The 27330-nt window shown below is 37.9% G+C and overlaps 1 protein-coding gene across 1 annotated transcript in view; it reads left to right on the top strand.

Annotated features, from left to right (window-relative positions):
* Positions 1 to 27330, top strand: part of FCHO2 (FCH and mu domain containing endocytic adaptor 2) — a 111693-nt gene that overhangs the window by 32706 nt on the left and 51657 nt on the right. The window contains exons 8-10 of the mRNA XM_086629987.1: positions 820 to 916; positions 21277 to 21321; positions 24533 to 24605. Coding sequence (XP_086486113.1) covers positions 820 to 916; positions 21277 to 21321; positions 24533 to 24605 — 215 coding nt within the window. The remainder of the gene's footprint in view (positions 1 to 819; positions 917 to 21276; positions 21322 to 24532; positions 24606 to 27330) is intronic.

Genomic DNA, 27330 nt, shown 5'->3' with positions numbered 1-27330 from the left:
CACATAATTGGGATACTTGTGCTTTTCCTTGACTAAAACGTGTATCACTGAAAAGTTTCCAAATTTTTGATACACTTTGAGTTTTATGAGCAAAAGGTCTTCAGTAACAGAAGCTTTTGTAGTATCTTTTCTTTGAATATAAGTCAGTTAATTAATAATCCTTCTAAGTAGTCCTTAATTTTTAGACATTTTGAAGTGTGGTTTTATTTGCATACGCTTAATGTGAGTAGCTATTTTCCTCAGCTTTGAGGTTTTCTGCTAATGAACAATAGTCACAAGGGCCATGCTATTTATTTCTAAAGTATATACCTACTGCCTTGTTGGAAAAACTTCTTATTAACAACAACGTGTGGTTGTTCCTTTGTCAGACAGAAAACGTTAAAACAGTAATGCTTTTACTCAAGCAGGTGCGAGCTGCGATAATGCAGCAGTAACAGTTCACACCCTTAACTGACGCTGGCTTAAGAGAGTGCTTGTCTTCCTGACGTTGTAGTGGAACATGTTGCTGACAAATTCAGAAAACGATATGTACACAAGTCATTTAGATGGAAGAAATGAAAGTAAATCCCAGACCTGTCATCAAACTGTATTCTTTTATTCCTAATTTATATCTGTATTGTACACACGTTTGCTACTGCTGAAGCAAAGAAGGGATATCCTTGATAAAATGCCTTTTGATTTCTGGAAGTCCTGTAATATATTTTAGAGGGAAGTATTTTGAACCTTAACTCTAGGGAAAACAACTTTTTAAAGTTAATTACATTCTTTCAGTTACTAATTTTTAACTGCCTTTTGTGTGTGGTATGGTTTTTTTTGAAGGTGCACGAAGAGTTTATTAATAACATGACAAATACTACAGTTGAGAGTTTAATACAGAAATTTGCTGAGTCAAAAGGAACTGGCAAGGAAAGACCTGGTAAGAGATTAAAAATTTCAGAGTAGGAAATGTTAATTTTAAAACTGCATATTTCCACTCCTAATAAAAGGTCAAACCTCTGTTTATTAATGTGTTAATATTTTAAATGTACTTCAAATTTCAGATCCTCAGAATTCATTAGCTTTGATGTTAAATGATTCGCAGAAATTGATAAACACACAATTTATTACGTTCATGTATTATTTGTGTTCACAAAGCATGGCAGTTTGTAGCTCTGAGTCCTTCTATGTAGACCTTCAAGGAAGCTTTTAAACTATGCTGTTTCTTGGTACATCAGTGAAATTTGTCAAGAAACTGAAGTTCCTTGCACAAACTGTGTGTTGTCTGCTATGTGTTTCTGCATAAATTATATTTCCAGACTTTATTTAATATAAATTTACGGATGTATTCAGAACAGATATCTATAAAGCTGCTTATCGAACTGTTGGAACAGTCACATCAGTTTGTTCGGTTAACTTGGAAAACGACGCATTGTAATAGATTGTATATAGATTGTTCTTCACTAAGCAGCAAATTGAGTAGTACTATCTGAAAGTACTGCTTGTTAGGTGTGGTGTATAAGACTTTCCTGGACTGGCATAGAAAGATAATCTCACAGTACTGTGTATCTGTTCTTATTTGAGAAATAAAGAGTTCGCTTTAGTATTTGGGCATAAGGGCACAGTCACAAGGTGTACATTCAGGAATTCATCAGTACTGTTTTCTATTTTATTTAGCATTGAGAGTCCTGACTAGCGTCTCTGTCTTCTAGTATGGAAGCACAAGGATTTTTTTCTAGAGCAACAGAATAGAGCTTGAGAAATTGTATTAACTTGATAGTTACTAGATATCTTACAATGCCTCTGTGAGGTGTTTTTAACATTGCTTCATATCCTTTCTGTGATCTGCTAATGCTGATATCCGAGTGGGCTGAGGTAAGATTGTGTATGGAACAATTTTTGAATGTTTCCTGTGTATTTTGCGGTTTTTCAGTGAAGATTAAGAAAAAAATAGTTTGAACTTCAGGGCTTCAAGTTCAGTTGTCTGAAGTCAGGACAAAGACACATGAAAATTCAGCGTTCAGACCTCTTTGACTAGCTATTGCTGAGAAGTCATGGCTAGGGATCTCACATCTTGCATTTAGAATCCTGACTCCATGGGTTACAAAGACACTTCCTAATACAATCTAGAGCACTGTGACTTCAAGTCATCCACGTTGTTAGTGTAGGTTTTTGCTAGACAACATAGCAATTGTAGAAAAGTAACACTTCCCTTTTTAATTTAGTGGGAAAAGTTGTACACGCTCTGTACTGATTTGCTGTTTGGTTACAGAGTTCTTCAAATTCTGTTTGTATTCACTGTGGCCAAACAAAAACTTTTGCAGTAGCAAATTTCATTTCTTCAACTCCTCTAATAGCAAAGTATTCTATGGAAAGATGGTATGTTTAGTGTGGAAATGTATGCACCTTGAATTTTTTTTTACAGTGTTAAGTTATTGTAGTGATATCAACTTCATAAAGCAGTTATGGTGCAGAGGAAAAGCACAGGCAAATTTAGCAGTAAAAAAGCACGAATTCACACATTGTGAAGTGTCAAAGATAGGAGACTAGAAACACAGGTCGCTAGTGATGTTAATTGTTACTGCCTCTATTATATTCATTTTGTTAATTGAGAATCATAGAGCTGTGACAATTACAAAGATTTGGAAGGCAAACTGAGGTATCAGCCTTCTAAGAAAGGAAACATCCAGTGTAGTAAGGACTGCTTTTTATTGATTAAAAAAATACTTTTCTGCATTTGAGAACTGTTCTTAACAGAAAGGTATTTTATCTTACGGAGCAAACGTCTTTCTGCGTGTGAGGTATTGATTAGGGTGGAGGAGATGGATCCTCAGATAAACTTAAATATTCAATGTAGAAATTTATACTGACTTGGCATACAAAACAAATGTCGAAAAAATGTCTTATGGCTGTCACTGTTGCTTACGATTCCAGTCCTAAATATGTTTGAAGGAAACACTTCAAAATCCCCAAGGACTATGCAGGCCTGCTCCCTTCCATGATATTTGTGGGCTAGTATATTAAGTTAAATGGTGGGCCACTTTCTGAAAAAATGAATTTTGAGAACAAAATAAACTGAAAAAGTAATATATAACAAAGTATTTTAGTTTATTTCAGTATATTCTAGTTATAGTTCTTCATAATAGAGTTCACTTCCTTTTATTTATAGGGGTAAAAATAAGAATGAATCTGAAATGAATTACTGAGGAGAGCTGTTTTATTGCAGTGAATATAAACAATTTACAGTAAAGTTTTCTAGATATAGGCAACTCTTTTCTTAAACTCTCATCTGCATATCTGAAATTTCTCTTTGTACGGCGAGGTCCGTTGTACCAGATTATATGGGCTCCCTCTGGTGGCTAATGTGTGTCACGTGAAGTCATAATATACAGGGCTTTCTAGAGTTTAACACTTTTTTTTTGCTAGTACAAATAACGTTTCTATCAAGCAGTAGTGCTTTGTGAGCTTTTTTTTAACTTCGTTTATGGACTTCTTTATAATGACTCTTTTTTAACTGCTGCATGAATACCTAGTCAGCTTTATCACTGACATCTAACTGAATTTACTTTCAATATTTTTTTTTAAGTTTAGTTTCGTTTTTGGCTTACAAAAACGAAATACAGTAATACAGTATTTTAAGAAGTTTGTATTCATTATTTGTTTTCTTCCATTCGGTGAAAAAAAAAAAAAAAAGCCACTTAGATCCAGTTGCAAATCTTTTACACTTAAATGTAAAACATTGACAAACAGAAAGAGAGCTGGCAGGACCTGCAACAAGCAGTAAGGCTTCAGGTCAGAATTTCCTGTGTTCTCTGAACTGTTTCCAACATTCAGAGGGACCTGGACAAGCTTGAGGAATGGGCCCATGTGAAGCTCATGAGGTTCAATAAGGCCAAGTGCAAAGTCCTGCATGTTGGTCAGGGCAACCCCCAGTATCAATACAGGCTGAGGGATGAAGGAACTGAGAGCAGCCCTGCAGAAAAGGATATCAGGGATATCAGATATCAGGGATACTGATGTATGAAAAGCCAGACGTGAGCCGGCAATGTGCGCTCGTAGCCCAGAAAGCCAACTGTATCCTGGGCTGCATCCAAAGAAGTGTGGCCAGCAGTTCGAGGGAGGTGATTCTGCCCCTCTACTCTGCTCTCGTGAGACCCTACCTGCAGTACTGTGTTCGGCTCGGGATCCTCTGCACAGGAAAGACATGGGCAGGCTGGAGCAGGTCCAGAGGAGGGCCACAAAAGTGGTCAGAGGGATGGAACACTTCTCCTATGAAGAAGGGCTGAGAGTTGGAGTTGCCTAGCCTGGAGAAGGCTCCAGGAAGACCTTATTGGGTCTTTCAGTACTTAAAGAGGGCTTGTAAGAAAGATGAGGACAGACTTTTTAGTAAGGCCTGTGGTGATTGGACAAGGGGTAACGGTTTTAAGCTAAAGGAGGGTAGATTCCAACTAGATACAAGAAAGAAATTTTTTACAGTGAGGTTGGTGAAACACTGGAACAGGTTGCCTAGAGTGGAGGTAAATGCCCCATCCCTGGAAAAGCATTCAAGGTCAGCTTGGACAGGGCTCTGAGCAACCTGACCTAGTGGAAGATGTCCCTTCTCATTGCAGGGAGGTTGGACTAGATGACCTTTAATGGTCCCTTCCAACCCAAACTATTCTATGGTTCTATGATATGTTCCTACTGTTAGTTTTAATAGCACATTTGATGCCATCGGTTGGAAGATGCTTTTGTAACTCACATGGTCCTGCAGAGTTCATCAAAACTTGTTAGCCACTTCTGATGAATGAGGTTTCTGTTTGGGATAGGCTGTTACTCCATGTTCCTTGGAAAATTCATGTATTACATGATACAAAATGTCTGCTTTTCTTCCCCCCAAAGTATATGTTGAATCAATAATGGAGACAATGTCTGTTCCACGTTAATGACATATCAATGAGTTCTATGTTTTTTTTTTTCACTTAATCTTCTAGTAATCTATTAAAAAATTGTTTTGTTCCAGTATGAAAATTTGATGCCGCATGAAACAGAAACTGCTAGGAAGTATGAGCTCATGTTCTTCCTAGATCTGATGTCTGAAATTGGCCGGATCATATCTAATGTGGGGAATGGGGGTTGCAGGTCAATTTTGTAACATGCTTTTTCTCCCACTCCTTCTTTCTCACGAGGAGGACTCCTCACACTCTTCCCCTGCTCCAATGTGAGGCCTCTGCTCACAGGAAGCAGTACCTGAACTTCTCCCACATGAGTCCTTCCCGCAGGATGCAATCCTTACCCATCAGATTGCTTCAGCATGGGCCTTTCTCGTGGAGTCACAGCTTCTTAGGGTGCAGCCACCTGCTGCGATGTGAAGTCACTTCCCACAGATTGCAGATGTATCTCTCTCTGCTTCACCACCAGTCTCCAGCAGCATGGGACTCTTTCCCACGAGAGACGGTTGTCAACAAACTGCTTTAGGTGCAGGCATCTCTGCTCTGATGTGGAGTCCTCTCTCATGGTCTGCAGGTGGATCTCTGCTCCACTGTTTCTCTCGTGGGCAGCAGGGTTGGGGTGCCTGCCGTCTTGCCACGGGCTGCAGAGGAATCTCAGCTCCGGCACACCTCCTCCCGCTCCATCTTCAGTGACCTTGGTGTCTGCACAGTTGTTTCTCTCACATCTCAGTCTTCTCTCCTCTGCAGCTGTGCTGGGCCCAGTCAGCCCGATGAACCTCGGCAGTCCCAGCAGGATGAACTCTGCCCATGGGTGCCCCGGGAGTGGGGCGCTTCATAGATTCATAGATTCATAGATTTCTAGGTTGGAAAAGACCTTAGAGATCATCGAGTCCAACCGTCCCTAATCCCTATTAAACCATATCGCTAAGTAGATCATCCACCCTATTCTTAAACACATCCAGGGATGGGGACTCAACCATCTCCCTGGGCAGCCTATTCCAGTGGCTGACAACCCTTTCAGAGAAGAAATACTTCCTAACATCCAACCTGAATCTCCCCTGACTAAGCTTATAGCCATTTCCTCTTGTTCTATCACCCAACACTAATGTAAAGAGCCCTTCCCCTACCTCCCCACCATCTTTTCTCAAGTATTTGTAGGCTGTAATCAGGTCTCCCCTCAGACTCTTCTTCTCCAGGCTAAACAGCCCCAACTCCCTCAGCCGCTCCTCATAAGTTTTATTTTCCAGCCCCTTGACCAGTTTAGTCGCCCTTCTTTGGACTCGCTCCAGGAGCTCAATATCTCTCTTAAAGCGAGGGGCCCAAAACTGGACACAATATTCCAGGTGCGGCCTCACCAGTGCCGAGTACAGGGGCAGGATCACTTCCCTATTCCTGCTGGTTACACTAGTCTTGATACACGCCAATATCCCATTGGCCTTTTTGGCCACCTGGGCACACTGCTGGCTCATATCAAGCCGGTAGTCAACCAACACCCCCAGGTCCTTCTCCGCCAGGCAGCTCTCCAGCCACTCTTCCCCGAGCCTATAGCGATGCTTGGGGTTTTTATACCCCAAGTGAAGGACTCTGCACTTGGCCTTATTAAAGCTCATGCCATTGGCCTCAGCCCAACGATCCAGTCTGTTCAAATCCCTCTGAAGGGCCTCCCTACCCTCGAGCAGATCGACACAGCCTCCCAGCTTGGTGTCGTCCGCAAATTTACTGAGGGTACATTCAATCCCCTCATCCAGGTCATTGATACAGATGTTAAACAGAACTGGACCCAGCACTGAGCCCTGGGGAACCCCACTGGTGACTGGCCTCCAGCCGGATTCAGAGCTCTCCAGGCCACGCGTCCAGAGCCAGCACCAGTGGAGCGGGTGGCCCAGCACAGGAAGTCACCTGTCTGAGAGGCTGGGGGAACCAGGCCCCCGCCTCCCCCCATCTTCACTGCTGGGTACTGCCAGGACCTTGAGCTTACAGAGGCCCCTCTGCAGCCCCTGCCCTGCTACTGAATTTCACTACATTATCCCAGCACATATAAAAATATTTCTTGTCTCCTTTCATTATCCATTCAATAAATTTGAACTTTATGGAGTGTCTGGAAGAAGTTTGCATTTTTTAAAACAGTGTAAAATTAGTGCCTGCAATCCGTCAGCTCTTTGGATTAAACGATGACAAAAGTACTTTACAGTGTTTATTGTCCATGATTGCTGTTGATCAGCCATCACTCTGTCTTGCGCATACAGTAAAGCATTTGACTTTTGTCCCTGTCTTGTTAGATATTAGGAATAATAGTGTAAGTCCTTTTAATTAAATGGTGCTTCCACAGACAACAAGGCTCAGAAAAAGACAGATGTAAAATTCCTACTCCATTTCTTCACTCCATCAAATGTAGAGACTGGCAATTTGGCCAGTAATTGATCAGTAATGCTAGTTAAAAAACGTTTGGTCTGTTGCTTTTTGGAGCTGCTGAAACCTGTTTTGCTTTATTTGCCCATGCAGAAAAAATTGTCTCAAGGTTCCTGGTAACTCCAGTCATGAGAAAGTTTAAGGTCATGGATGTCAAATGGAGTTACTTTTTTTTATCGTTTTGAAATTCTGGGAAAGCTATCAAGTGGTCTAGAGTTGGGAAGTTTATCAGTGACTTAAAACAGCTGTAACATCAAAATCTCTACTGCCTCACAAGGTAGCAAATATCAGAAAAAATGTTCTGGCATCCTTGTTAATATGCTGTTGGTCCTTATCTATTCTGAGGGAACACATTTGGCTCTGTTTCTGGAGAGCTAACACATTTTCTATTTTGAAATCTTAAAAAATAATGGTTTATTTAGGAATGGCGTTCCTGCGGAAAGCAACGTGGGCTTTTCACAGGCTGCAAAACTGTTGATAAACCATAATGTTTACTATTTGTACGGCAAGCAAAGCTGTTTAATCTGGATTCCTTACAAGTTCATTGATGCTGCCAGCATTGCCTATTACCAGGACCATAAAGCATCAAAGCTTCAATTTAGTAAACATGTAAAAACAAATTCTACCTAGGCTTTAATTCAACTAATTTCTGATTCAGTGAACTCAGCTGAATTATTGATCATTTATTCATAGATTCATAGATTCATAGATTTCTAGGTTGGAAAAGACCTTAGAGATCATCGAGTCCAACCATCCCTAATCCCCATTAAACCATATCCTCAAGTAGATCATCCACCCTATTCTTAAACACATCCAGGGATGGGGACTCAGCCACCTCCCTGGGCAGCCTATTCCAGTGGCTGACAACCCTTTCAGAGAAGAAATACTTCCTAACATCCAACCTGAACCTTCCCTGACTAAGCTTATGTCCATTTCCTCTAGTTCTGTCACCCATCACTAATGTAAAGAGTCCTTCCCCTACCTCCCCACTAACAATTTGATTAGTTTTATGTGGCTGTCTGTTGGCAGTGGTGGGGAATTAGCACAAAGTTTGGTGTGAATTTAGGACATGTTATCAGGTCTTTTCTGATGGCTCATGTGGGCGTTTTAGTCCTAATGGGTATGGAGCATACTGCTTGAGTGTTTTTTTCAAAGTGAATGCAATAGCATTAAAGTGAGCTGCAGCACAACTGGGAAGCTAGTGCAAATGGCTGGTGCAAATACTGTAAATGCGCAGTTGTGATCGCTCCATGTTAATATTCACATTTAATTAATGTGTTATGTTAAACTATGTGTTTTCAATCTAATGAAAAAATGTACAAGATTAACCGGATAAAGTAGGAAAAAAAGGGTTAAGAATAACTGTATTACTCCAAAGAAATTTTAGAAACAAGTTAGTCCTTTCCCGGAGGTTGAGAGGCAAAACAAGGGCCATGGAGTATTGAAGCTCGCTTTAATTAAATTGCTAGCTTTTTATGTGCTTGTATAATGAGCTCTACTTTGAGAGAAAGACTTGAAACAGTGTTGGGTGTGGCATTTATTTTTTCCATGGGTTTGTCTGATATAAAAATGCTTTCCTAGGACACTAAACAGCAACAAAGTAGATGGAAATAAACACTGAAAATGGTTGATACTAATTTTTGAACAGCTCTGCGTGACATCTTTCAGCTTCTTTTCCTCAAGGAAGTATAACAAAGCAAGTATTTATTTTATGTTCTTATAAATGATTTTCTTTATATTTTCTGTAAATATTGTGAATATTTTAATGCTGCCAACACTTGCAATTAGGTGCATAAATAGCCTGAAGTATCACAGTTTCTCAAAGTTTGCTCTCACACATAGTTCTACATAGAAGGCTGACTGAGGAATAAGTTTAGTTTACCAACATTGACACTATGCAGGGGATTCAGAAAAGTATTCTTTGTAAAGGAAGGCAGACCATTGCTATATTTCAGAAGTTAATGGAAGAAATTAAGTGTGTATGTCTTTGAGGATTTTATGAGAATCTAGGCTTGAGACAGATAAAGAATTACTTAAGGGTCCTGTGCTGTAGAGCTCTGTTTTTGATGAGGAGCTGCAAGCTCAAGAACGATACCAACAAATGTGTCTTAATTCCTGTCCTAGATGTCTATTTTATTTTGCCTGCAACAATTGAGTCACTTCATAAACAACAAACCTCCCGAAGCTGATGTGGATTTTAGGAAGTCTTATCTGCCAACATAGATTTTTAATAGTTATATATACCTAAGTTGCAAACTTGATTTAGATGGTGGTTTATTTATTTTTAGTGCTCTGGGGAGTTGTAACTGTACAGATTTTGTTCAGAAAGTCTGTTAATGCAAGTGGAAGACTAGTAGCATTGATGAAAATATCTTAGACAACATCTGTAGATACAACAGGGCAAAAGCTGGATTTTGGATGACCTTGGACATTTAGTAAGAGGAAGTACTATTGGGTCCTCTTGAGCCGGAGGCAAATAATTTTTCTGGGCTGTGGCGGCAAAGCGATGTCCATGTAAGTAACTTAAGCAGGAAAAAGATATTAATCAGGTGACAGTCATCAGAAAATGCAGTAGTATGCAGGATAGGTGCTACTATGATGATAAAAAAAATTGTTGAAGAGCTTTTAAACACCTGAGAATAGAAGTAGCTACTGAGAAGTGTTTTATGCTAATAAAGTAAATAAGACCTGTAGTTTAGTTACATAAAGTAGCATAACCTTATATGAAATGAGTATTGCAAGAAAGGTTTGCAGTTTATTCATTTATTTATTTATTTATTGGAGGTATTTTTTTCTTTTAAGGTACGAAATGTTTGAACAGAATTAGCTAGGCCATTAAGTAAATGGCCTTTTCAAACATGGAATTTTCACAGGAAGCGTACTTAGCAAAATTACAAGGAAGAAGTGTATTCTCTTCTCTGCTTATTTTTTCCATCAGAAGATAAAGCTTACAAGAAATTAAACTTTCTGAAATCTGGAAAGATTTGGAAACCTATTTATAAACATCTGTACATGTAGTTCATTCTTAGTAGACTGCAATGTTAGAGAAGAACAATGGCTTGAGTCCTGTAACACGAGCTTTTTGAGGAAAACTGTGGGTTTTAAACTAGAGAAGCAAAAATAGGAAGCTCAAGTTGTACTTAAAAAGAAACTCAAAACCACCTATCTTGTCTAATAGTCAACCTTTCCAGTAACATTGAAATAAATCCTAAACTGTGCATGTAATAGTCTATCTAGTATTAGTGGTCACTAAGTTGTGTTGCACAGTGTCCTGCTTCTAATTAACTCATAATTTCATTCACAATAATACTGCAACATGATAGTACGTTATACCAGGACAAACTACCATTGGACAACTTATGCATTGAATTGTCTGTCTGGTCAACTGGGTCTGTAAGTCATACTCTTTCTTGAACACAAATATTTACTCTGGGATTTGAAAATGAATTCTCACTTGACTTGTGTTTGACCCTGTGTGTCTGCAGGTTTTCTCAGGAAGTGCAGGATCTTTTCTGCTTTGTTGTCATTATCTTTTTATTGTTGTCTTAATCATTATAGATCACCTGGGTGGCCTTCTGTGTCAGTAATTCCATTTTAAATGGTGGATATTGATTTGTCTGCATTTTGGCAATGTAAGGTACAGTGGGGTACCCTTTGGTCTGTTGCCTGAATAGAATAGTATAAGGGTAGGAAAAAGGAAAATGTCGAAGCAGTAGCTAATGAAGCCAACTGCACAGACCTAAGCCCAGGTTTAACCATAACAGTAAAATTTCAGATTCCTATATTTTACTAATACTGTTTGTAATTTAAATTCTTTATTTAATGTTGAAATGGATTTGTTTTGAAGGGGTTTCTCTATTGGTTGCTCTTTTTGGGGGAAATGGCCTATCTAGAAAAACAGTATAAGAAGTGCTGTTACTGTCTTTAAACTTGTTCCTAAGCCTTGGGAACTTAGTTTTCACGAAGTCCCTCTCTTTTTACTGTCGTAGGTGATACAATCCTTCAGAGGATTGTGTAGTTCCGTATTATTTTTGATAGCCTGGTTCAGGAAGAATGGACAGGAGTGAAAAATCCTGGTCTTGTCACATGCATTTGTCTTCTTTGCAACCACTGACTTGGATACCTTTATGGATAATACTGGATAATAGTATGCATGTTTTGTGTCTTTAAATGCTGAGACGTATTTCAAGGTCAAACGCCTACTATCTTGGGTTCTGAGTAGCTCTTCGGACATAAACGTGGAGAAGGGAGATTTTGTGGTAATCCTTAATAACATGTCTCTCAATGCTATTCCTGTGGTTTAAACTTTCTCCCCCACAACGAAGTGTCTCGTTCTCGCCATAAGCTGCAGAAAAAGCACACTAGGAAGAATTTCACGTTGAATTTCTTTGCTTATTGATAGCACATGTGTGGAAACTGTCATATGCTGATCAATACTTCCAATTTTACAGTTAGGGTGGAGAGGTAGTTGAGCATGTATACTTTTCTTCATTTCCCCACAAAATGAATCTTCTGTAAAAGTAAATAGGAAAGCACTTTCAAAGCACTACAAAGCAGGAAAATGTTCCCATGGAGAGGATTTTGACTAACAGGAAAAACGTTTTTCTGTCTGAAAAATTCTGGATACTATAGAATGTGTTATCCTCTTTTTCTCTTTAGGAAATGGGTCCCATTAAATGGCTTAACCTCTGACAATTTCATGAGTTTAAGTTCAGAACTTCAGTAAGAAACTATAGCCCTCTTGGTTTACAGGGACAATGGGTGACTGTTACAAAGATATGACTCTTTGAAGCAGTCTTTAAAGATGAGGGCTGTAATTTAACATATTTGCAATGTCTAATGTTCCGAAATCGTAGCTGGCTCTTCTTTAAGATGGAAACTGCTTGAATGTGTCTATACACTTCTTTCATGACTGCATACTTGCGTGGTATGCCTTCAGCAGGTACATCATGCACCAGGCAGTCAAGCAGAGCCATTTGTTACAGATACTTCTATTTATAGACTATACTTATGCAGTTGTGCAGCTTCTTAGCATTTTCACACGCTCATGTAGTTCTCACAAGACTTTGCTACTTTCAGCCCAATTTGACGGAGAAGCAGAGATCGCAAAGACTTCATAAAAATGAGCAGTCAGGTAGAGAAGGACCCAAACTAGTCACGCCGTGTAAGAGAAAGGCAGTTGTAATGACTTAAGTCACACATTTGGAGAATCAGGAGACAGCTGAGTGTGTGTTTGTATGTATGTGTGTGTTCTGGTCAGCCACTTACCCTGTGGATAGTTCAAAACTAGCTACGTATCACATCCTGTTGTTTATGCAGCCAGAAAGGAAATACGAGGTGAAGTTGAAGAAGTGATATGGAGGATGGGAATTGGGGAACATCACGTTCTGGAGGTTGGTGTCTTAGCTGACGTTAATTTTGCTGCTCACAGACCTAATACTTTCATAAATTGTGGCTGAAACTTCCATTGCTTGTTGTCATACTCCAGTATTGCAGGATTCCTAACTTGAAACTTTGCCCTGGGTATGTGTTTAATGTCTCTTGTTGAAAAATCCTTGTATTATCTGAGCCATAAAAATATTTTCTTTGTAACCGAACGTGTTTCCCATCTTTTTAGTTTAGAGAAAAAAAATATCTCTCCTTGCTGCTGATTGACATCTTAAGTGGTAATAATTATTTTAAAGTTACTCAGATTATGATTATTTTCTGCTTTGTTTTTGCTCTGTAAGCCACCTGGAAATACTGCCCCTTGAGAGTGGTGTGCTTGCTGTTTTCACAGAGCTTGTACCCACAGTACCAGAAGAGCCTGAGATGAATAATGTTTCTTTTGATCTGGTGAACTGAGTGCAGGGCTGGAAGCCTAGTGACAGAGTCAGGGTTAGAACTGATTGCTTGTTTAGTGGATGCTCTCCTTGTGTGTTAATTTCTTCATCTAAGAAAAGGATTTCTTTGGAAGTGCTACATGTGTTGCTACTGATAATTTTAGTTATTTATGCTTCCACTAGCACCTCTATCTTTTCTTTTTCAAAAGGAGTGCTATCACCATGCTATAGGTTTCTTTTTTCAACATGATTTTTTTTTTAAAAAAATAAGATTCAGCCAACTCTTAAGCAACTCTAAAGACTGTGTAGCAGCTAGGCTGATGTATAAGCCTGAGGATGTAACAGGGTAGTTAGAAATTCAGTGATTTTTGTGGTGGAACTATGTATTTGTAGAACTAGATTAAAGGATACAGTTTCACCAGTATTATTTCAGTATTTTCCCTCGGATTGGCCTGTTAACAGGCGAGTTGTATTTTCTGTCCCTTATTCTCTTCTGGGGAAAGTGGAGCTGACCAAATGCACAAACTCATGTTTGCTTGTGGCAGTCTGGTACTAGTGTGATAAATAAATCACAAATACGTTGTTTGCCTCAAAGATGGTAACAGCCATTCGTCTTTAGTATGCATTCCAACTATGCATGAATTTGGTTTTCTTTCTTCATTTTTTAAAGCTAGGATAACAAGTCCTTTTGCAGGAAAAAAATAATAAGATGCTCTTTATCTTGTTAGAAAATCATTTCTCTTTTGTGGACAGGCAGTAAAAAGTAGAAGTTGGTTGAGAAAATATATTTTGGTTTCCTGACTTCTACATGTGAAAGCTTGACATTTTTGATAAACATGTCACAGAATCAGATGATAGCAAGAAAAAGATTGCTTATATGTTTGTGTACACACAAAATTGACCTTTGTGATGCAGCTTAACATCTAAACACTAAAAGCAGTCATTTGTTTTGACAGCAGAATTAATTGAGGCTAAAACAGTCGAAATTCCACTTGTATCAAGCTGTTCATTAGGAATTGCTGTCTGGCTTTAGTGCTGTCAGAAAAATAACCTGTTCTGCTATGATTAAATAGCAGAATGATGGTCGGTCCACTGAATTTGAGAGAGAGGTTGAATAAACTTTCTACTGCGGAAACAATTCAGAAGTGACACGCTGCAAGGAGGGTCAGAATGTGCATTGATATCCAGCTGAGCTGTCAACTGGCACTGAGCCAGGCACGCAAAGCTTTGCCATTTGAAGCAGCATGTGAAGCATATGCAGTTTAAAAAAAATTGTCCTCCTTTCATGCATGATTTACACTCAAAGAGACAAACTTTTGTTTTTATCGAAAACAAGAATATGGTTTGTTATCACATTTGTAACTACAAGCACAGGTTTATGGAGTTTTTTTAAAAGCTTTTGCTTGAAACAGATATGTTAATGTTTATATGTGTGCATGCGTGTGTGTAAACTGATTCCTCAGGATGGGGGGGTCAGGGCTTTTTTTTTTTTTGAGTGTCTGAGTGTTTCCAGTTATTGAAAGTTAAATGTCGTTAATAAAAATATATACTTGGGTGGGATTACATTTCTCTCTGTCATGTGTACCCCCCTTAAACTCGAAAGGATACAGTTTCCAAAAGCAGATGCAAATGTAAAGCAGTTTTTAGTTGATTTGTTGACTTCTTGATTTGTTTACCTTTTTAGCTCTGCAGGATTTTCCAGTTCATTGATATACTTACTGGGGTCTCTTTTTCAGGGTATGACATAATATATGTTTTCCTTCCTAGTAATAGTAGTTGACTTTTATATTTGCCTTGTTTGTCTAAGAATCCAAACAGTGGATGCTTAAAACAGTGAAAACGTTCTGAAAACAGTGAAACTTTTTTTTCTCCTCCGTTGGGGAAAGTGCAAATTATTGTATTGTTTTGACCTTAGCAAAGCATTCCCCCAATGTTTCCCTTACTGAGGTTTTGTCTAAGAGGTATGCAGATAAGTTAGAAAACTTACCTCTAGGGTTCTGTGGAGATAGGTTTTGTAACTCTTTTCAAGGCAGTTGACAACAGACTTGACTGTCTTCAAGATAATTAGTGTCACTTTGTAGGTGAATTAAGTAGCAGGTGTAAGGTCGTTATTTATAAACTCTCTTCTGTAGTTTCCTTGTGTGTACTCTGAAAATACTGTTTCCATAGATATGGGCTAAATATGTAGTAGATGCTGTAATATAATGTACAATGCAATTACATTTTCTTCATTCATCTTTGAATAAGATCAGTATCTCCTCATTGTTTGCCATCCACTTGTGTCTTAGCGTCATGAAAACCCACATACTCACATGCCTCTTGTAAGAAGAAAAACAATACATGTATATTCTGAACCGTCTAGGAGATCCATCCCAAACTGCAGAATCACTGGTGCTTCATTTATGCCAGTGTCACTTATTTTAAGTTATTGGTTTAATTAAAATAAAATCATTTATTCAAATTATCTTTTGCCTTCTCTGTACTAGCAAACCAGACCTTCCTCATTTTCAAGAGCCTAGGAACTGACTCACTCCTGATTTACTTGCTTCAGTCTCTTGTCAAATAGCAGCTGTCTGCTTCCACGTGTCTTTAAAAAACATCATGCATTTGCCTTTTCTTCATGTCCATATCTGTCCTGGCTGGTAGAATGCTGAGATCTGCAAGCAGCTTGCCTGGGAAAATGCTTGAGGATGATGCTCAGTGGGAACGTTCACGTACAATTAGAGGAGCTTACTGATTTTTGACTCCTGGTCCCTTTGTAGAATACTAAATTCTTATTAGCATCGTGATAGCTAGATGTATATCCTTAAGTGACTGAAATCCCACTAGATAGATACTCATATCTCTTTCTGTTATAAAGGCTAATCTTCATTTGTGCACTGTTTTATGTTTTTCTATTCTGTGTGTGTACCGTAACAAATACTTTCAAGTCTATGTACAGGTATTTCAGATGCTTAAGCCAGTTACCATTCTATGGATCAGTGTAACAACAGGCAGACCAGACTGTAAAAAAGTCGTCTTGATCCTGAAACTATTCATGCTTAACCTAACAGAACATTAATTGAGAGAATTTTGCAAGAGTTGGACTAGAACTCAGCTATAACTTTTTACTTACTCCAATAAGTATCTTAAAAGGTAATTTTGATTTTTACAGTGCTGCTTTAGTTCTAGTATTTGCTTTTATTTTGTGTTCATATGAATGCTTGAAAATACATTTCCTTCTCAATTTACATTGTTGTCTTGTTATGAGAAAAAGAACAAAGGAAATCTCAGTGCTTTGACTGTAGTACTGCAGAATATCATTATTATCATTATCGTTGTTATTTTATCATCATTATTGCAGCGTGGCAACATCTAGGTGGTCCTTTTTGGTGCTTTGGGCTACCATGTGGCAGGGACTCTAGGCTGCTTCAGCGAATTACTTTGGTCCCAAACATCATCAATACTTCTTAAAAGTGAAACAACTGCTTTTCTTTCTTTGGATATTGCAACAGACAGTGAATCTGTGTACATACATCAGAAATTTTGTGTGTTATAATCTTGCAGATTTTGAGCTGAAATCCTTGTTGATGTTAAGCCTTTGTCAGTACTTCAATCATTCCATACAAATCTGTTAAGAAAACTTTTCTGCCTCACGGAGAAGAGGTAGTGCATCCACATTAAAATCTTCCTGTAGCTGTTGCAAAAGTTATTGTGATACCAGCACATGAGTTGGCATGCTTTGACTTGCATTTGTACGTTATGCCTGTCTGGCAATCTCCATTAACACCAACCCACTATATCATCCAATTATAGATTTTGACTATATTGTCTAATGATTAAGGAATCAGGATAGGTGTTATGGTGATTCAGAGAAGAAAGCTTACTGAGGGTTTTTTGCAGTGGTAGTGCAGATGCTTTTGTTTCCATATACACAAGTACAGTGGACAATGCGGGTAACTTCTTAAGAAAGCATCCAAATTCCTTATTGATACTCTGCTCCCATAGCAATATGCGTGCCTGAGGCCTTTTGGCTGGCTAGGAGACTGCAGCTGGTTCTAGCAGGAGTCGATGTGGCCGCAGTACACACTTCTGGCTGGGCTACAGTATTATTACCTCTTGGGGGCACAAAGACATCTGCCCACAAAAGATTCCAGCTGTTATGTGGGCTACCAAAAGCGCATCACAGCTATCCTGTTTTCTAAATTGGTTCACCACAGAGCGCCACAGAAGATGTCTATTTCTGTAATGTTATTTTGTTTTAAATATGCTACTCTCAAGGCAAAGCATGGTACTCTTTACAACAGGCATATAGGAAACAGAACTGTTGAGAGATCTGAAGTTGCAGAACAAAACTCTAAGAAAATTAAAAACTGCTACAAATTTCACTCTACTCCACTCAAAAGGGCAAAATGTATGAATTTGCCTTTGCTGCAAGCAAATAATGCAAGACGTTATATTGATGGGTGTGAGTTAAATACAAATTTTACAAAACCGGCAAACATCTTTGGGCATTGGAGGAAGATGCTGAACTGAATTTTTTAGTGTTTATGGATTCATTAGGGACAGCCAGTGGCATCTTGAACTTAGATTCCAAAGGATGAAGGGCCCTATAGAAATTTGAGTTAAGTAGGAAGAGTAAGTTAGGATCGAAAGATGGTTTCAAATTGTAACTGACTCACACAATTTGTTGCAAGAAAATGCTGTTTTCATGGTGGTTGTTTGTCTTTCCTGCAGTAAAGCAGCTAGTAGATACAGGGAAAGGAAAGAGAGCACATGTTAGGATCAGGGACTCCTATGATAACTCTTCCCGTTTTGGCGAAGCATGAAATAAGCTAATAGGTATAATTAAGCAGAAAGTGTATTTAAGATTTCCAAGTTAACTTCATAGACCTTAGTGAAAAGTGAGACCATCTTACTGAAATTTTTTGCACAGCTTCCATCTCATTACTATCTCAGGCAGTTCTTCATTAACTGATATTTTAGCAGATTGCATTTTATAGTCTTCCCTATGAGAAAAGAACACATTGTTGCAGGAGTGAAGTGAATATGGGGAGGGAGGGGGGGGTAAACCAGCTTTTCTTAAATCTAGTTGAAAATACTAATCTGATTTTATCTGTGTGTTTCTGTACTAAGCATGAATATCTGCTTCTTCTAATAAAATGTTTATCAAACTGTAAAAAACCCGCTTTCAAAGACAAGTGTAAGGCAAGTATAATGGACAAAATACAGAAACTTGGTTGTGTAGTTAAAGTCTTTGCTTTCTGTTTGTGTTAGAAGTGAAAGTTAGAAGATACTGATCTGAAAAAAAGATGAGTTTTACTTGAGCCTTGAATGATTATTTATTTTAATCATTAGTGTAAAAGTCTAAGGATGAATCTTAGTAGCTGGGTAAAGGGTAAAGAAAAAGAAGGGAATTCCAAAAAAGTATGAGTACTGTTTTTCTCTAAAAATACGTTTAAGTCTGTTGTTTACAGTCTTTTCTTCTGTATTTGTTTTGGAGATGAGTGTTTGTGGTTGGTTTGGCTTTTGGATTTGGGTTGGTTTTTTTCTGGCCAAATGGGAATATGTATAGAAGCAAGAAACAGAAGTAGTTGAATCCTTAGCAAAGTGATGAAAAATATGTTGTCTGAAGTGTAGTGCTGAAGAAGTAATGGATTTGTTCTTCAGCTTCTATGGTTTATGGTATTTTTTTTTATTTCTGGCTCAATATGTTTTAAACAATAGAATTTAAATTCCTAAAATAAAATGTTGATGAAATCAGTGTGGGGATGTAAACTTCTACATTTCTTTAAACTGGTTTTCTGGAATTTTTTGCTTGTTTGGTTTGGTTTGGTTTTGTGAGATACTCAGATTTTCTCATTTGTGGATCACACTGACTTTGTTTTACTGTGGCTTCAGTGGAGAGCAAAGGAGAAGGGATTGGAAGACCAGCTTAAAATGCCCATGTATTCACAATATTTAGTAGAATGAAAGCGCAGTTAGGAATTTGTATATCATCATGTTATATTGAATAATTAGATTTGCCTTTGAAATTATTTAATAACTGAAATTTAAAGGGCAGTTAAGACTGTCACTTGAGATTGGTCTTTTGGTATTCTCTCTCAAGAGCTTCATTTGGAAGCCAAACAATTATGTTATAATAAATGGGATGTTGGTGGGTTCTAGTCCCAGATTGGCAGGGAAAATTTTGCAGACTCAGTCTTAATTACAATAAATGCAAGTCGTTACTTTGAGCACAGCTTTTTTTTTTTTAAGGAAAAAAATTATTAGAAGCCTGCAAAATTTCAAAGAAAGTGTCTGCTAGATTTTATCTAATATGCCTAAAATAATTCAATGTGTTTAACATCAGTGAGTATTGAGTTATATCATCAGCTTCTCAATTGTCTTTCTCTTTGTTTGACATAAGCATACATTTTTCCATTTGCAGTTTTGAGAAATGCTATCAAAATGTGGCATTTCTACTGAGTTAAACACAATTTTGCACTGCAAGAGTTAAATACATGTTCAGGGGGTTACATTACAAATAGAACCATTCGAGGTACTTAACTGTATCAATCAAACACAAATTAATCTCAGTTGCATAATTCACAATGTTAATGCAGAGCTAAATTATTTTTTTTCTTTCATTGTGGCATCTCTAATTGCAGCACAATGATTTGCTGTGGTGTACTATTTAAAACCAAACTGAAGCTTGTCGTCTCCATGTTTCTTTATCCGAGATCTATTTATATCAGCTATTTATTTCAAGACTAAGAGTATGACTACTCATTTTGAAAAGCGTACAAGGGAAAATCCTGGAAAATTCTTCAAGTACACATTTTATGTGAAAAGACCCTGAAAATTGCATGGCTCTTGCTTTTATGGTGGGTGCTCTTGAATAAGCATAACTTCATAACAATCAGAGCATTTAACTAGCAGGTGTGGTTTGGGGCAGGAGTGAAAGCAGATTCTGGATTTGAGGTTTCCACTGTCACTTTACTTTCAGTTGGTTTTAATTGAAATTTTCGAGATTTTAATCTCTCACTTGAAGTAGTTGCGTAAGTGCAGAGGGCAGGGAGGAGGAGTGATTTTGGCTGCCTTTGAGTATGGAGTTGGGAGCAGGGTTTTTTTCCCCTTTATCATATCTGCAATGTGCCTGCGTATACACTTGTGTGCACTCCCTCAAAATGATTACAGAAAGGTAAGTACTAACCCCAGCGTCACAATGCAAAACTTTTTTTTTCTGTGGGTACAGTTGCAAGCTGCTGTTTCAAACAGGGGCCAAAGGGCTCCTTCTTGGGATGGGCTGAACGTACTGCTGACTGCCTGCCTGTGCTGTTTTCTTCGCACTTGGACAAGTGCTGGTGTGATTCTTTCCCTGAACAAGGTCTTACAGAAAATCACGGTTTTTTTCTGCATGTTTGCGCTCTGAAATGGCTCATAGTGGGTTAAATAAATGCTACACCTGGCCGGATTGAAGGAATGAGGGTTAGGACTGCACTCTGCAATGACGATTGACCGGTACTTTTGTGTTAACTGTAATGGAAAGCCATATTAATTAATTTCAATAAAGCATTTAACCGGTGTTATTTGCTTATTTTGTCTTGTTCAGACTTAATTTTTTTTTTTTTCAGTTTTTTATCTTCTTTATTGCTGTGTTTGATTCTGCATGCCACTTTTAACTGTCTAGGTGATTAACTATGAAGAGGAAACAGAAGAACTAACAATACAGTTAGCAAAAGTGTGAATCTCAAAATTAGGGCTATAGCTGTTCTTTTTTTGTTTTTGATTTTTCTTTACATAGCTCATGTTCATTAAAAGAAGATAAATCAAAAATTTTACACAGATGCTGTATTATAGGCACAATTTTGAGTAAGAAGAGGAAACCAATTAGATGTGTTTCATGTGGTTGGTAATAACACAGATGATTGAATTGTATTTAGACAGTGTGCACTAGTATTTTAATTTTTCAGCATGAAAGAGTGAAAATATTAGTGATTTGCTGTACATGTACAATTTTGCAATCTGTTTGATCACTGGCAGGGTAATTGTGCTTTTCAGTTACGACCTAAATCTGTAATCCAGATTATCTAATGTTTTCAGGAAATACTAGTAGTCATTAAAATGTCATACATTAAATTTGACCTAATGTTTGTCTTCATTGTCATTCCTTTAAGGCCCTATTGAGTTTGAAGAATGCAACACATCCAGTGCAGTTGAAGGTGAGTTATTGTAGCATAGTTAGTTACGAGAGAATGCTGCGGATAAGCACCTGAATGAGAGTGAAGGGTGTTCAGTGTGTGAATCTGTGTAGCTTTAAAGTACTCCAGTAGACTAAAACAGTTTTCCTTTGAGAAACAAACTTCAATGAAAATAAGATCTATGATACTTTATAAGCCTACTTGTCCAGGTTTCGTTGGGACAGAATCATAAGATCCATTTTCTGTTCAGAAAAGCTACATTTCTAAAGTAAACTGCAATTTTAAGAAGACGCAGCACCCGATTTGGTGAGAATGAAGTTGATAAGACGCTTTTAATTTGTACCCAGCCATAGTATGCAAGTATCTGTAGTGATCAAGGACTTTTCAGCTTCTTTTTGCTGATGACCTAGATGTCCAAGAACCTGGGGAGAGTGTGACCAGGTGACTGACACCTGAATTGGCAAATGGGTATTCCATACCGTGTAATGTCATGCTTACTGTAAATTACCAGTACGAGTTGGGGACTGAACTGTTGGGGAACAGCACAGGTGAAAGGGACCTGGGGGTCCTGGTGGACAGCAGGATGACCATGAGCCAGCAATGTGCCCTGGTGGCCAAGAAGGCCAATGGCATCCTGGGGTGTATTAGAAGGGGTGTGGTTAGTAGGTCAAGAGAGGTTCTCCTCCCCCTCTACTCTGCCCTGGTGAGGCTGCATCTGGAATATTGTGTCCAGTTCTGGGCCCCTCAGTTCAACAAGGACAAGGAAGTGCTTGAGAGAGTCCAGTGCAGGGCCACAAAGATGCTTAAGGGAGTGGAGCATCTGCCTTATGAGGAAAGGCTGAGGGAGCTGGGTCTCTTTAGCTTGGAGAAGAAGAGACGGAGGGGGGACCTCATTAATGTTTATAAATATGTAAAGGGTGACTGTCATGAGGATGGAGCCAGGCTCTTCTCCATGGCATCCAATGATGGGACAAGGGGAAATGGATATAAGCTGGAATATAGGAGGTCATGCTTAAACATGAGGAAGAACTTCTTCCCAGTAAGGGTAACAGAACGCTGGAACAGGCTGCCCAGAGAGGTTGTGGAGTCTCCTTCTCTGGAGATGTTCAAAACCCTCCTGGATGCATTCTTGTGTGATCTAATCTAGGTGGTCCTGCTCTGGCAGGGGGATTGGACTAGATGATCCTTTGAGGTCCCTTCCAATCCCTAACATTCTGTGATTGTGTGATTCTGTGAATTGGAAAGTGGATTGGGGACATTCTCTTTTTCTCAATGGTCACCATCCCTGGAGGGTCTCACCCATCGTTCTGCTCCTGAGGCCTACTCTCTTTCCTCTGGGATTGCAGTTTTTGGATTTTCCTGCTCTGGGGTTGCTAGCCAGAAATGGGTTGGACGTTGATCAAGGGGTGGTGAGCAGTTGCACAGTGCATCACTTCTCTGTATATATTATTATTATTATCATTATAATTTCTCATTTTACTTCAATTAGTAAATAGTTCTTATCTCAACCCAAGGATCTTCCTTCCTTTTCCCGATTCCCCTTCTTGAGTGCAGAGGGGTCATTGGGTAATAGAACAACTAGTTATTGTTTAGCCCCAGATATGGGCTAAACGTAGACATTAATGCACAAAGGTCAGAGAATTTTATTGTTTCTTATAAATATATTTTGGCTAATACCCTGTCTGAGCTTTGGATTTGGTTCACTTACAATTGTGTTGTAACTTAATTTACAAGTGTCAAAACATGGCCCAGGCTCTTTCCATTGTTACCATGTTAGTTATACCAAGTCTAATGTGGTGTTATGGTGGCAAAGCCTTTCTTTGTTGGCTTAGCTTATTTTGGTTAGGGGATTGTTTTAAGTGGTTAAGAACTGTTTTATTTGCATAAGCTGTGTATTTACTTTTGGGACAGAGGAGTTGACAGTATAGCCATAGCAGCTGACAACTTTTAAGTTGCCAAAATTGCAGCTGAGACTTAAAATCTTTTTTGACTGAAGCAGAGAGGATCCATGCTCAGAAACTACTCTGATATTCCATTTGTCATTTTTGTCAACTGCATAAGGCTGAGAAACAAAAATAAAACCCAAACTAGCATTTAAAAATAATTTTGGAGTGATTTCTGTCTCTATTAAAATACAAGATATGGCTGAGTTTACAGCTGCCTGATTTCAGAATTTTGAGTTATTTAACCCTGAAAATATCTAAAAGTGGAAAGATTCTTTATGTGCTGTGTAATCTATTTCCGTGAAGGGGAGTATAATGATTTTTTTAAATGATGTGCTTGAATTGTCAGTTGTTAAATTTTGGAAACCAAATTATTTCAACCATTCTGCTCAAAAGTATGCTGTTAGTAGTATCATACATCAAAACAAAATCGTAGACTGGTTGAATCAAATGCTTGCACTTAGTAGGCTGCCAAACAAAATGACTTTGCTTCAGCAAAAACTGGGGAGAGAAGCAGACGTGACAGCAAGTCTGATGAAATATTTAAATCTATTTTCATTTTACTACATTAAATGGGAATGAAAGCAATCTTTCTTCTGTGCTATAGCTATATGTGTCCAGTGCTAAAACCAGGGAAGAAATGACAGAAGGAGGCATCATTCCAGACTCAGTGGGAGCCAGCATTAGAGCTGGCTACAGCACTGGGAAATCATGAACTCGGTATCAGCTGGAAAACCAAGACACGTCCTCTTCTTTTACCAGACCAAGATCCTATTTCTTAGGAGAGACAGAGGCTTGCAGCTACCGGGAACATGCAGAGAAGTAACAACAGGATGTTGAACTGCAGTAGCTGGGAGAGGCAGAGTTCAGTTACTGATCCCAGTGCATTGGCTATTCAGGATCAGCCAGAGTGATAGCTCCTGTTGAGTTTCTGTGAGCACAGTCCCTTTCCTCAAAACTGACAGTACACCATTTTCTATTAAAAAAAAAGTGACAGTCTGTATATGCAGCTTGGAGAGTTGGATGTACGATGCAGATCAGTTTTATAAGGACTTATGTTATTAATGTGTTGAACCTTATTTTAATTTAGTTTTTTGATTGGTATGTTACTTAACAACAACTTGGAATAATGTTCCCTTAGGTTGGCTCCATACCTATCTCCACTGTTACATTTTGTATTGCTCATGACAACATTTAAAATGTATTGGCATTGGTGTGCACCAGTGTTTGATATTGCTAAATATATACTTAACTCTTAGATCTTTAAATGAAAACTATTTGTTCTGTAGGGATAAAACCACGGAAGAGGAAGCCTTTTGGTTTATCAGGAATAATGAAAAAAGAAAAAGATACTGAATCTATGTAAGTATATTTCCATCTTGAAGCCTTGCCTTGTATGAAAACTAGTAAAAGTATGGGTATAAACATTAGCTGATATTTAACAAAAAAATGGGTTTATAACAGAAGTTTAGAGGAAGACTATGAATATGAAAATATCACAGCTCTCTAAGTTTTTTGTAACTAGGGGTTTCAAGGAAATAACATAAAAGTATTCATAGTAGTCTACTCATGTTTCATTCTTTCCTGTGCATAGGTAAGTAGCTCACCCTTGTTCTGCATTTGAACATTGTAGATAACTTGATTCTCATGTGTACTCCTAATGAAATAATAGCTCTGTACAAGGGAAAAGTACTAGATGCATGTGTTTGCAGAACTGAAGCTTCAGTTACTCTATTAGAAAAACTTTTGTGTACAGTATCAAAAGACAGAAGAATCTTTGCATGTTTTTTCAGTACATCGTGTGCACACTCATTTCTGAAAGACCATCATTCTAATTGACGGTTGATGTCCCAGCTGTATACTTTGCTGTATTCATTGCACGTGCTCTATGTCTCACAGGAGTTAAAACTCTCCAGAAAGTGACTTTGAATAAAAGTTCTTAGATGGGTTGGTAGCAGTCTACATATGAGTAGTTACGGTTGCTGTATTCCAGTGTATTTTTTTCATAAATTCTAGATGTGTTGTCTCAGTAGAAGTATTTGATTTAAGAGAAAATAGGTTACAGTTTGACAAACTTAGCAATATAGAAATATTCTCAGAGGCAACACCTGCATACATACTTTTTAAAATTACTTTTAAAAAAAAATACCAGCCTTAGTTTTTAATATCATGCTGAAAAATTAATGACCCAAGAACTGCAGGTGCTAATTATTTGCACATACAAAGTGCCTTATAACTATTTCACTTTTGGTGTTTGATTTTAATAGTGATATGCTTCCAAACCATACTTTTTCTTCTCTCTGTCATGGTGCCTTTAGGGCTCCAAGGTGGTGGGTGTTTTAATCATTCCTCTATATTTCTGTTCTTTCTGTGATTTAGTCTTTCCCCTACCCTCTTCTTCTGTACTTTATTAAGCTGAAGTAAATGGTGAGAGAAATGTTGGATGTAGTGTGATTTTGGTCAGCTCTAATCAGAGAATGCTATTTTGTTACAAAGAATTATTTTTTCTGATGAAGGAATTAGTTTAAAATAATTACGTTCAAATGTTATAAATATTTGATGATACCAGTCTTTTAAACAGTTTTAGTACCCTTTTTAAAAGTAATCCATTCTCTCTGGAAAATTTTTTGCTACGCTTTTTTTATCATGCAAAACTGTTGCAATATCAAATAGCAGTAAAAAATTATGTTGGATCATTTGCCTTTTGTGTCTTGCATCTACTTAATTGCAAAGTAGTGATTTTGATAGTATTTAGTACTGTTGTATGATTGAATTCTGTAGCTGTCAGCTTTTCTTGTCCAACAAAAAAATGATTTTGCTACCGCATGGGTTATTACTCAAGCTAATCTCATGTCATGTATGTTATAAACCTCCTTGTGAACCAGGCGTCTCCTTCCATCCATTCTTTGGCAGATGATGAAATGTAATCTGGCCCAGCAATGATTTAGGGCTCTTAATAGTTTTCTGGAGCCAGTAAAGGCCTGCAATCTCCAGATTAACTCTTCCCACGTGTATGACTCAATGTATCCTTAGTCAGAGATCATGTTTTTCTTTGACCTGTAACAGAAAGAAAATTTTCTTAGCCACTGAGGGCTGAAAACTGGCTTCTACACTATATGAAACACTTTCTACTTTTGTATGCTTATCCAATGTAGTATCTGAATGTTTTTCTAAAAGCAGCTTTTTCCCAAAGCCAATTTATTTAGCATCGAAAGATAGTACCAGTGCTTCTTTCTGGAAGAAATTTTGTTTTTCATGGCATAACAATGTCCTCAGAAAATATAAATCATTTCAGCTACTCTGAAATGGGAAAAGAATTTGCATTGCTTTCAACAAGTTGAACTGAAATTTGAAATATATTGCTTTATTTGTTTCTATATTTACACACAATACAATAATTAATAGATTTTGCAGTCAGAAAGAAAGAAGTGTGACTGCATGACATTGACCTCTTGTATAACATATGCCATAGGCTTTTACAGAGATTCTCACATTGATCCGTAACTTCTAAATTAAGTAGAACATCACAAATAAATAATACAGGATTCATTATGTGTTTCAGTAAAATATTCTAATAGTTATTTATGATTTCTTTAAAAAATGTTATTGCTATTCTGAATTTTCTCTGATTTCATCTTCAGCTGATGATCCTGTTTTATAGGCTGTACATGATAAACTCTCTATCACCAGAAACTTCTCGGCACATAGAGGTCAAGTCCTCTCGTAATGTCTTTTTAAATCAGGCTGTAAGCTTGTTTAGTTTGTGTAGGGCAGACTTTCCACATTTATAAAAACTCTTATGGTTTGTAGGCTTTTCAGTTTATCAGTGCAGTTTTTAAAATGTTGACACCTGAACTTGATGTTGTGTCCAGTAGTGGTTTTTACACAGGGAATACCATACACACTGTATTCTACATTACATATTCCTATACAGGTTAGTCAAGGATTTCCCTTCTTTTTCTAATCACTGCTTGGCATGATTTGGTTGGTTTTAAGTTTTTATCTACAATCCTTAAATTCTCTTACAGAATCCCCGTTTGCTGATATATGTTACCTCATACTAGAAGCATGACCTGGTTCTTTAATC

This window comes from Tauraco erythrolophus, chromosome Z (genome assembly GCF_009769465.1).
Source record: "Tauraco erythrolophus isolate bTauEry1 chromosome Z, bTauEry1.pri, whole genome shotgun sequence".
In the NCBI taxonomy this organism is placed as follows: domain Eukaryota; kingdom Metazoa; phylum Chordata; class Aves; order Musophagiformes; family Musophagidae; genus Tauraco; species Tauraco erythrolophus.
Note: the sequence above shows the minus strand (reverse complement) of the source record. Positions and strands in the feature narration are given on the sequence as shown.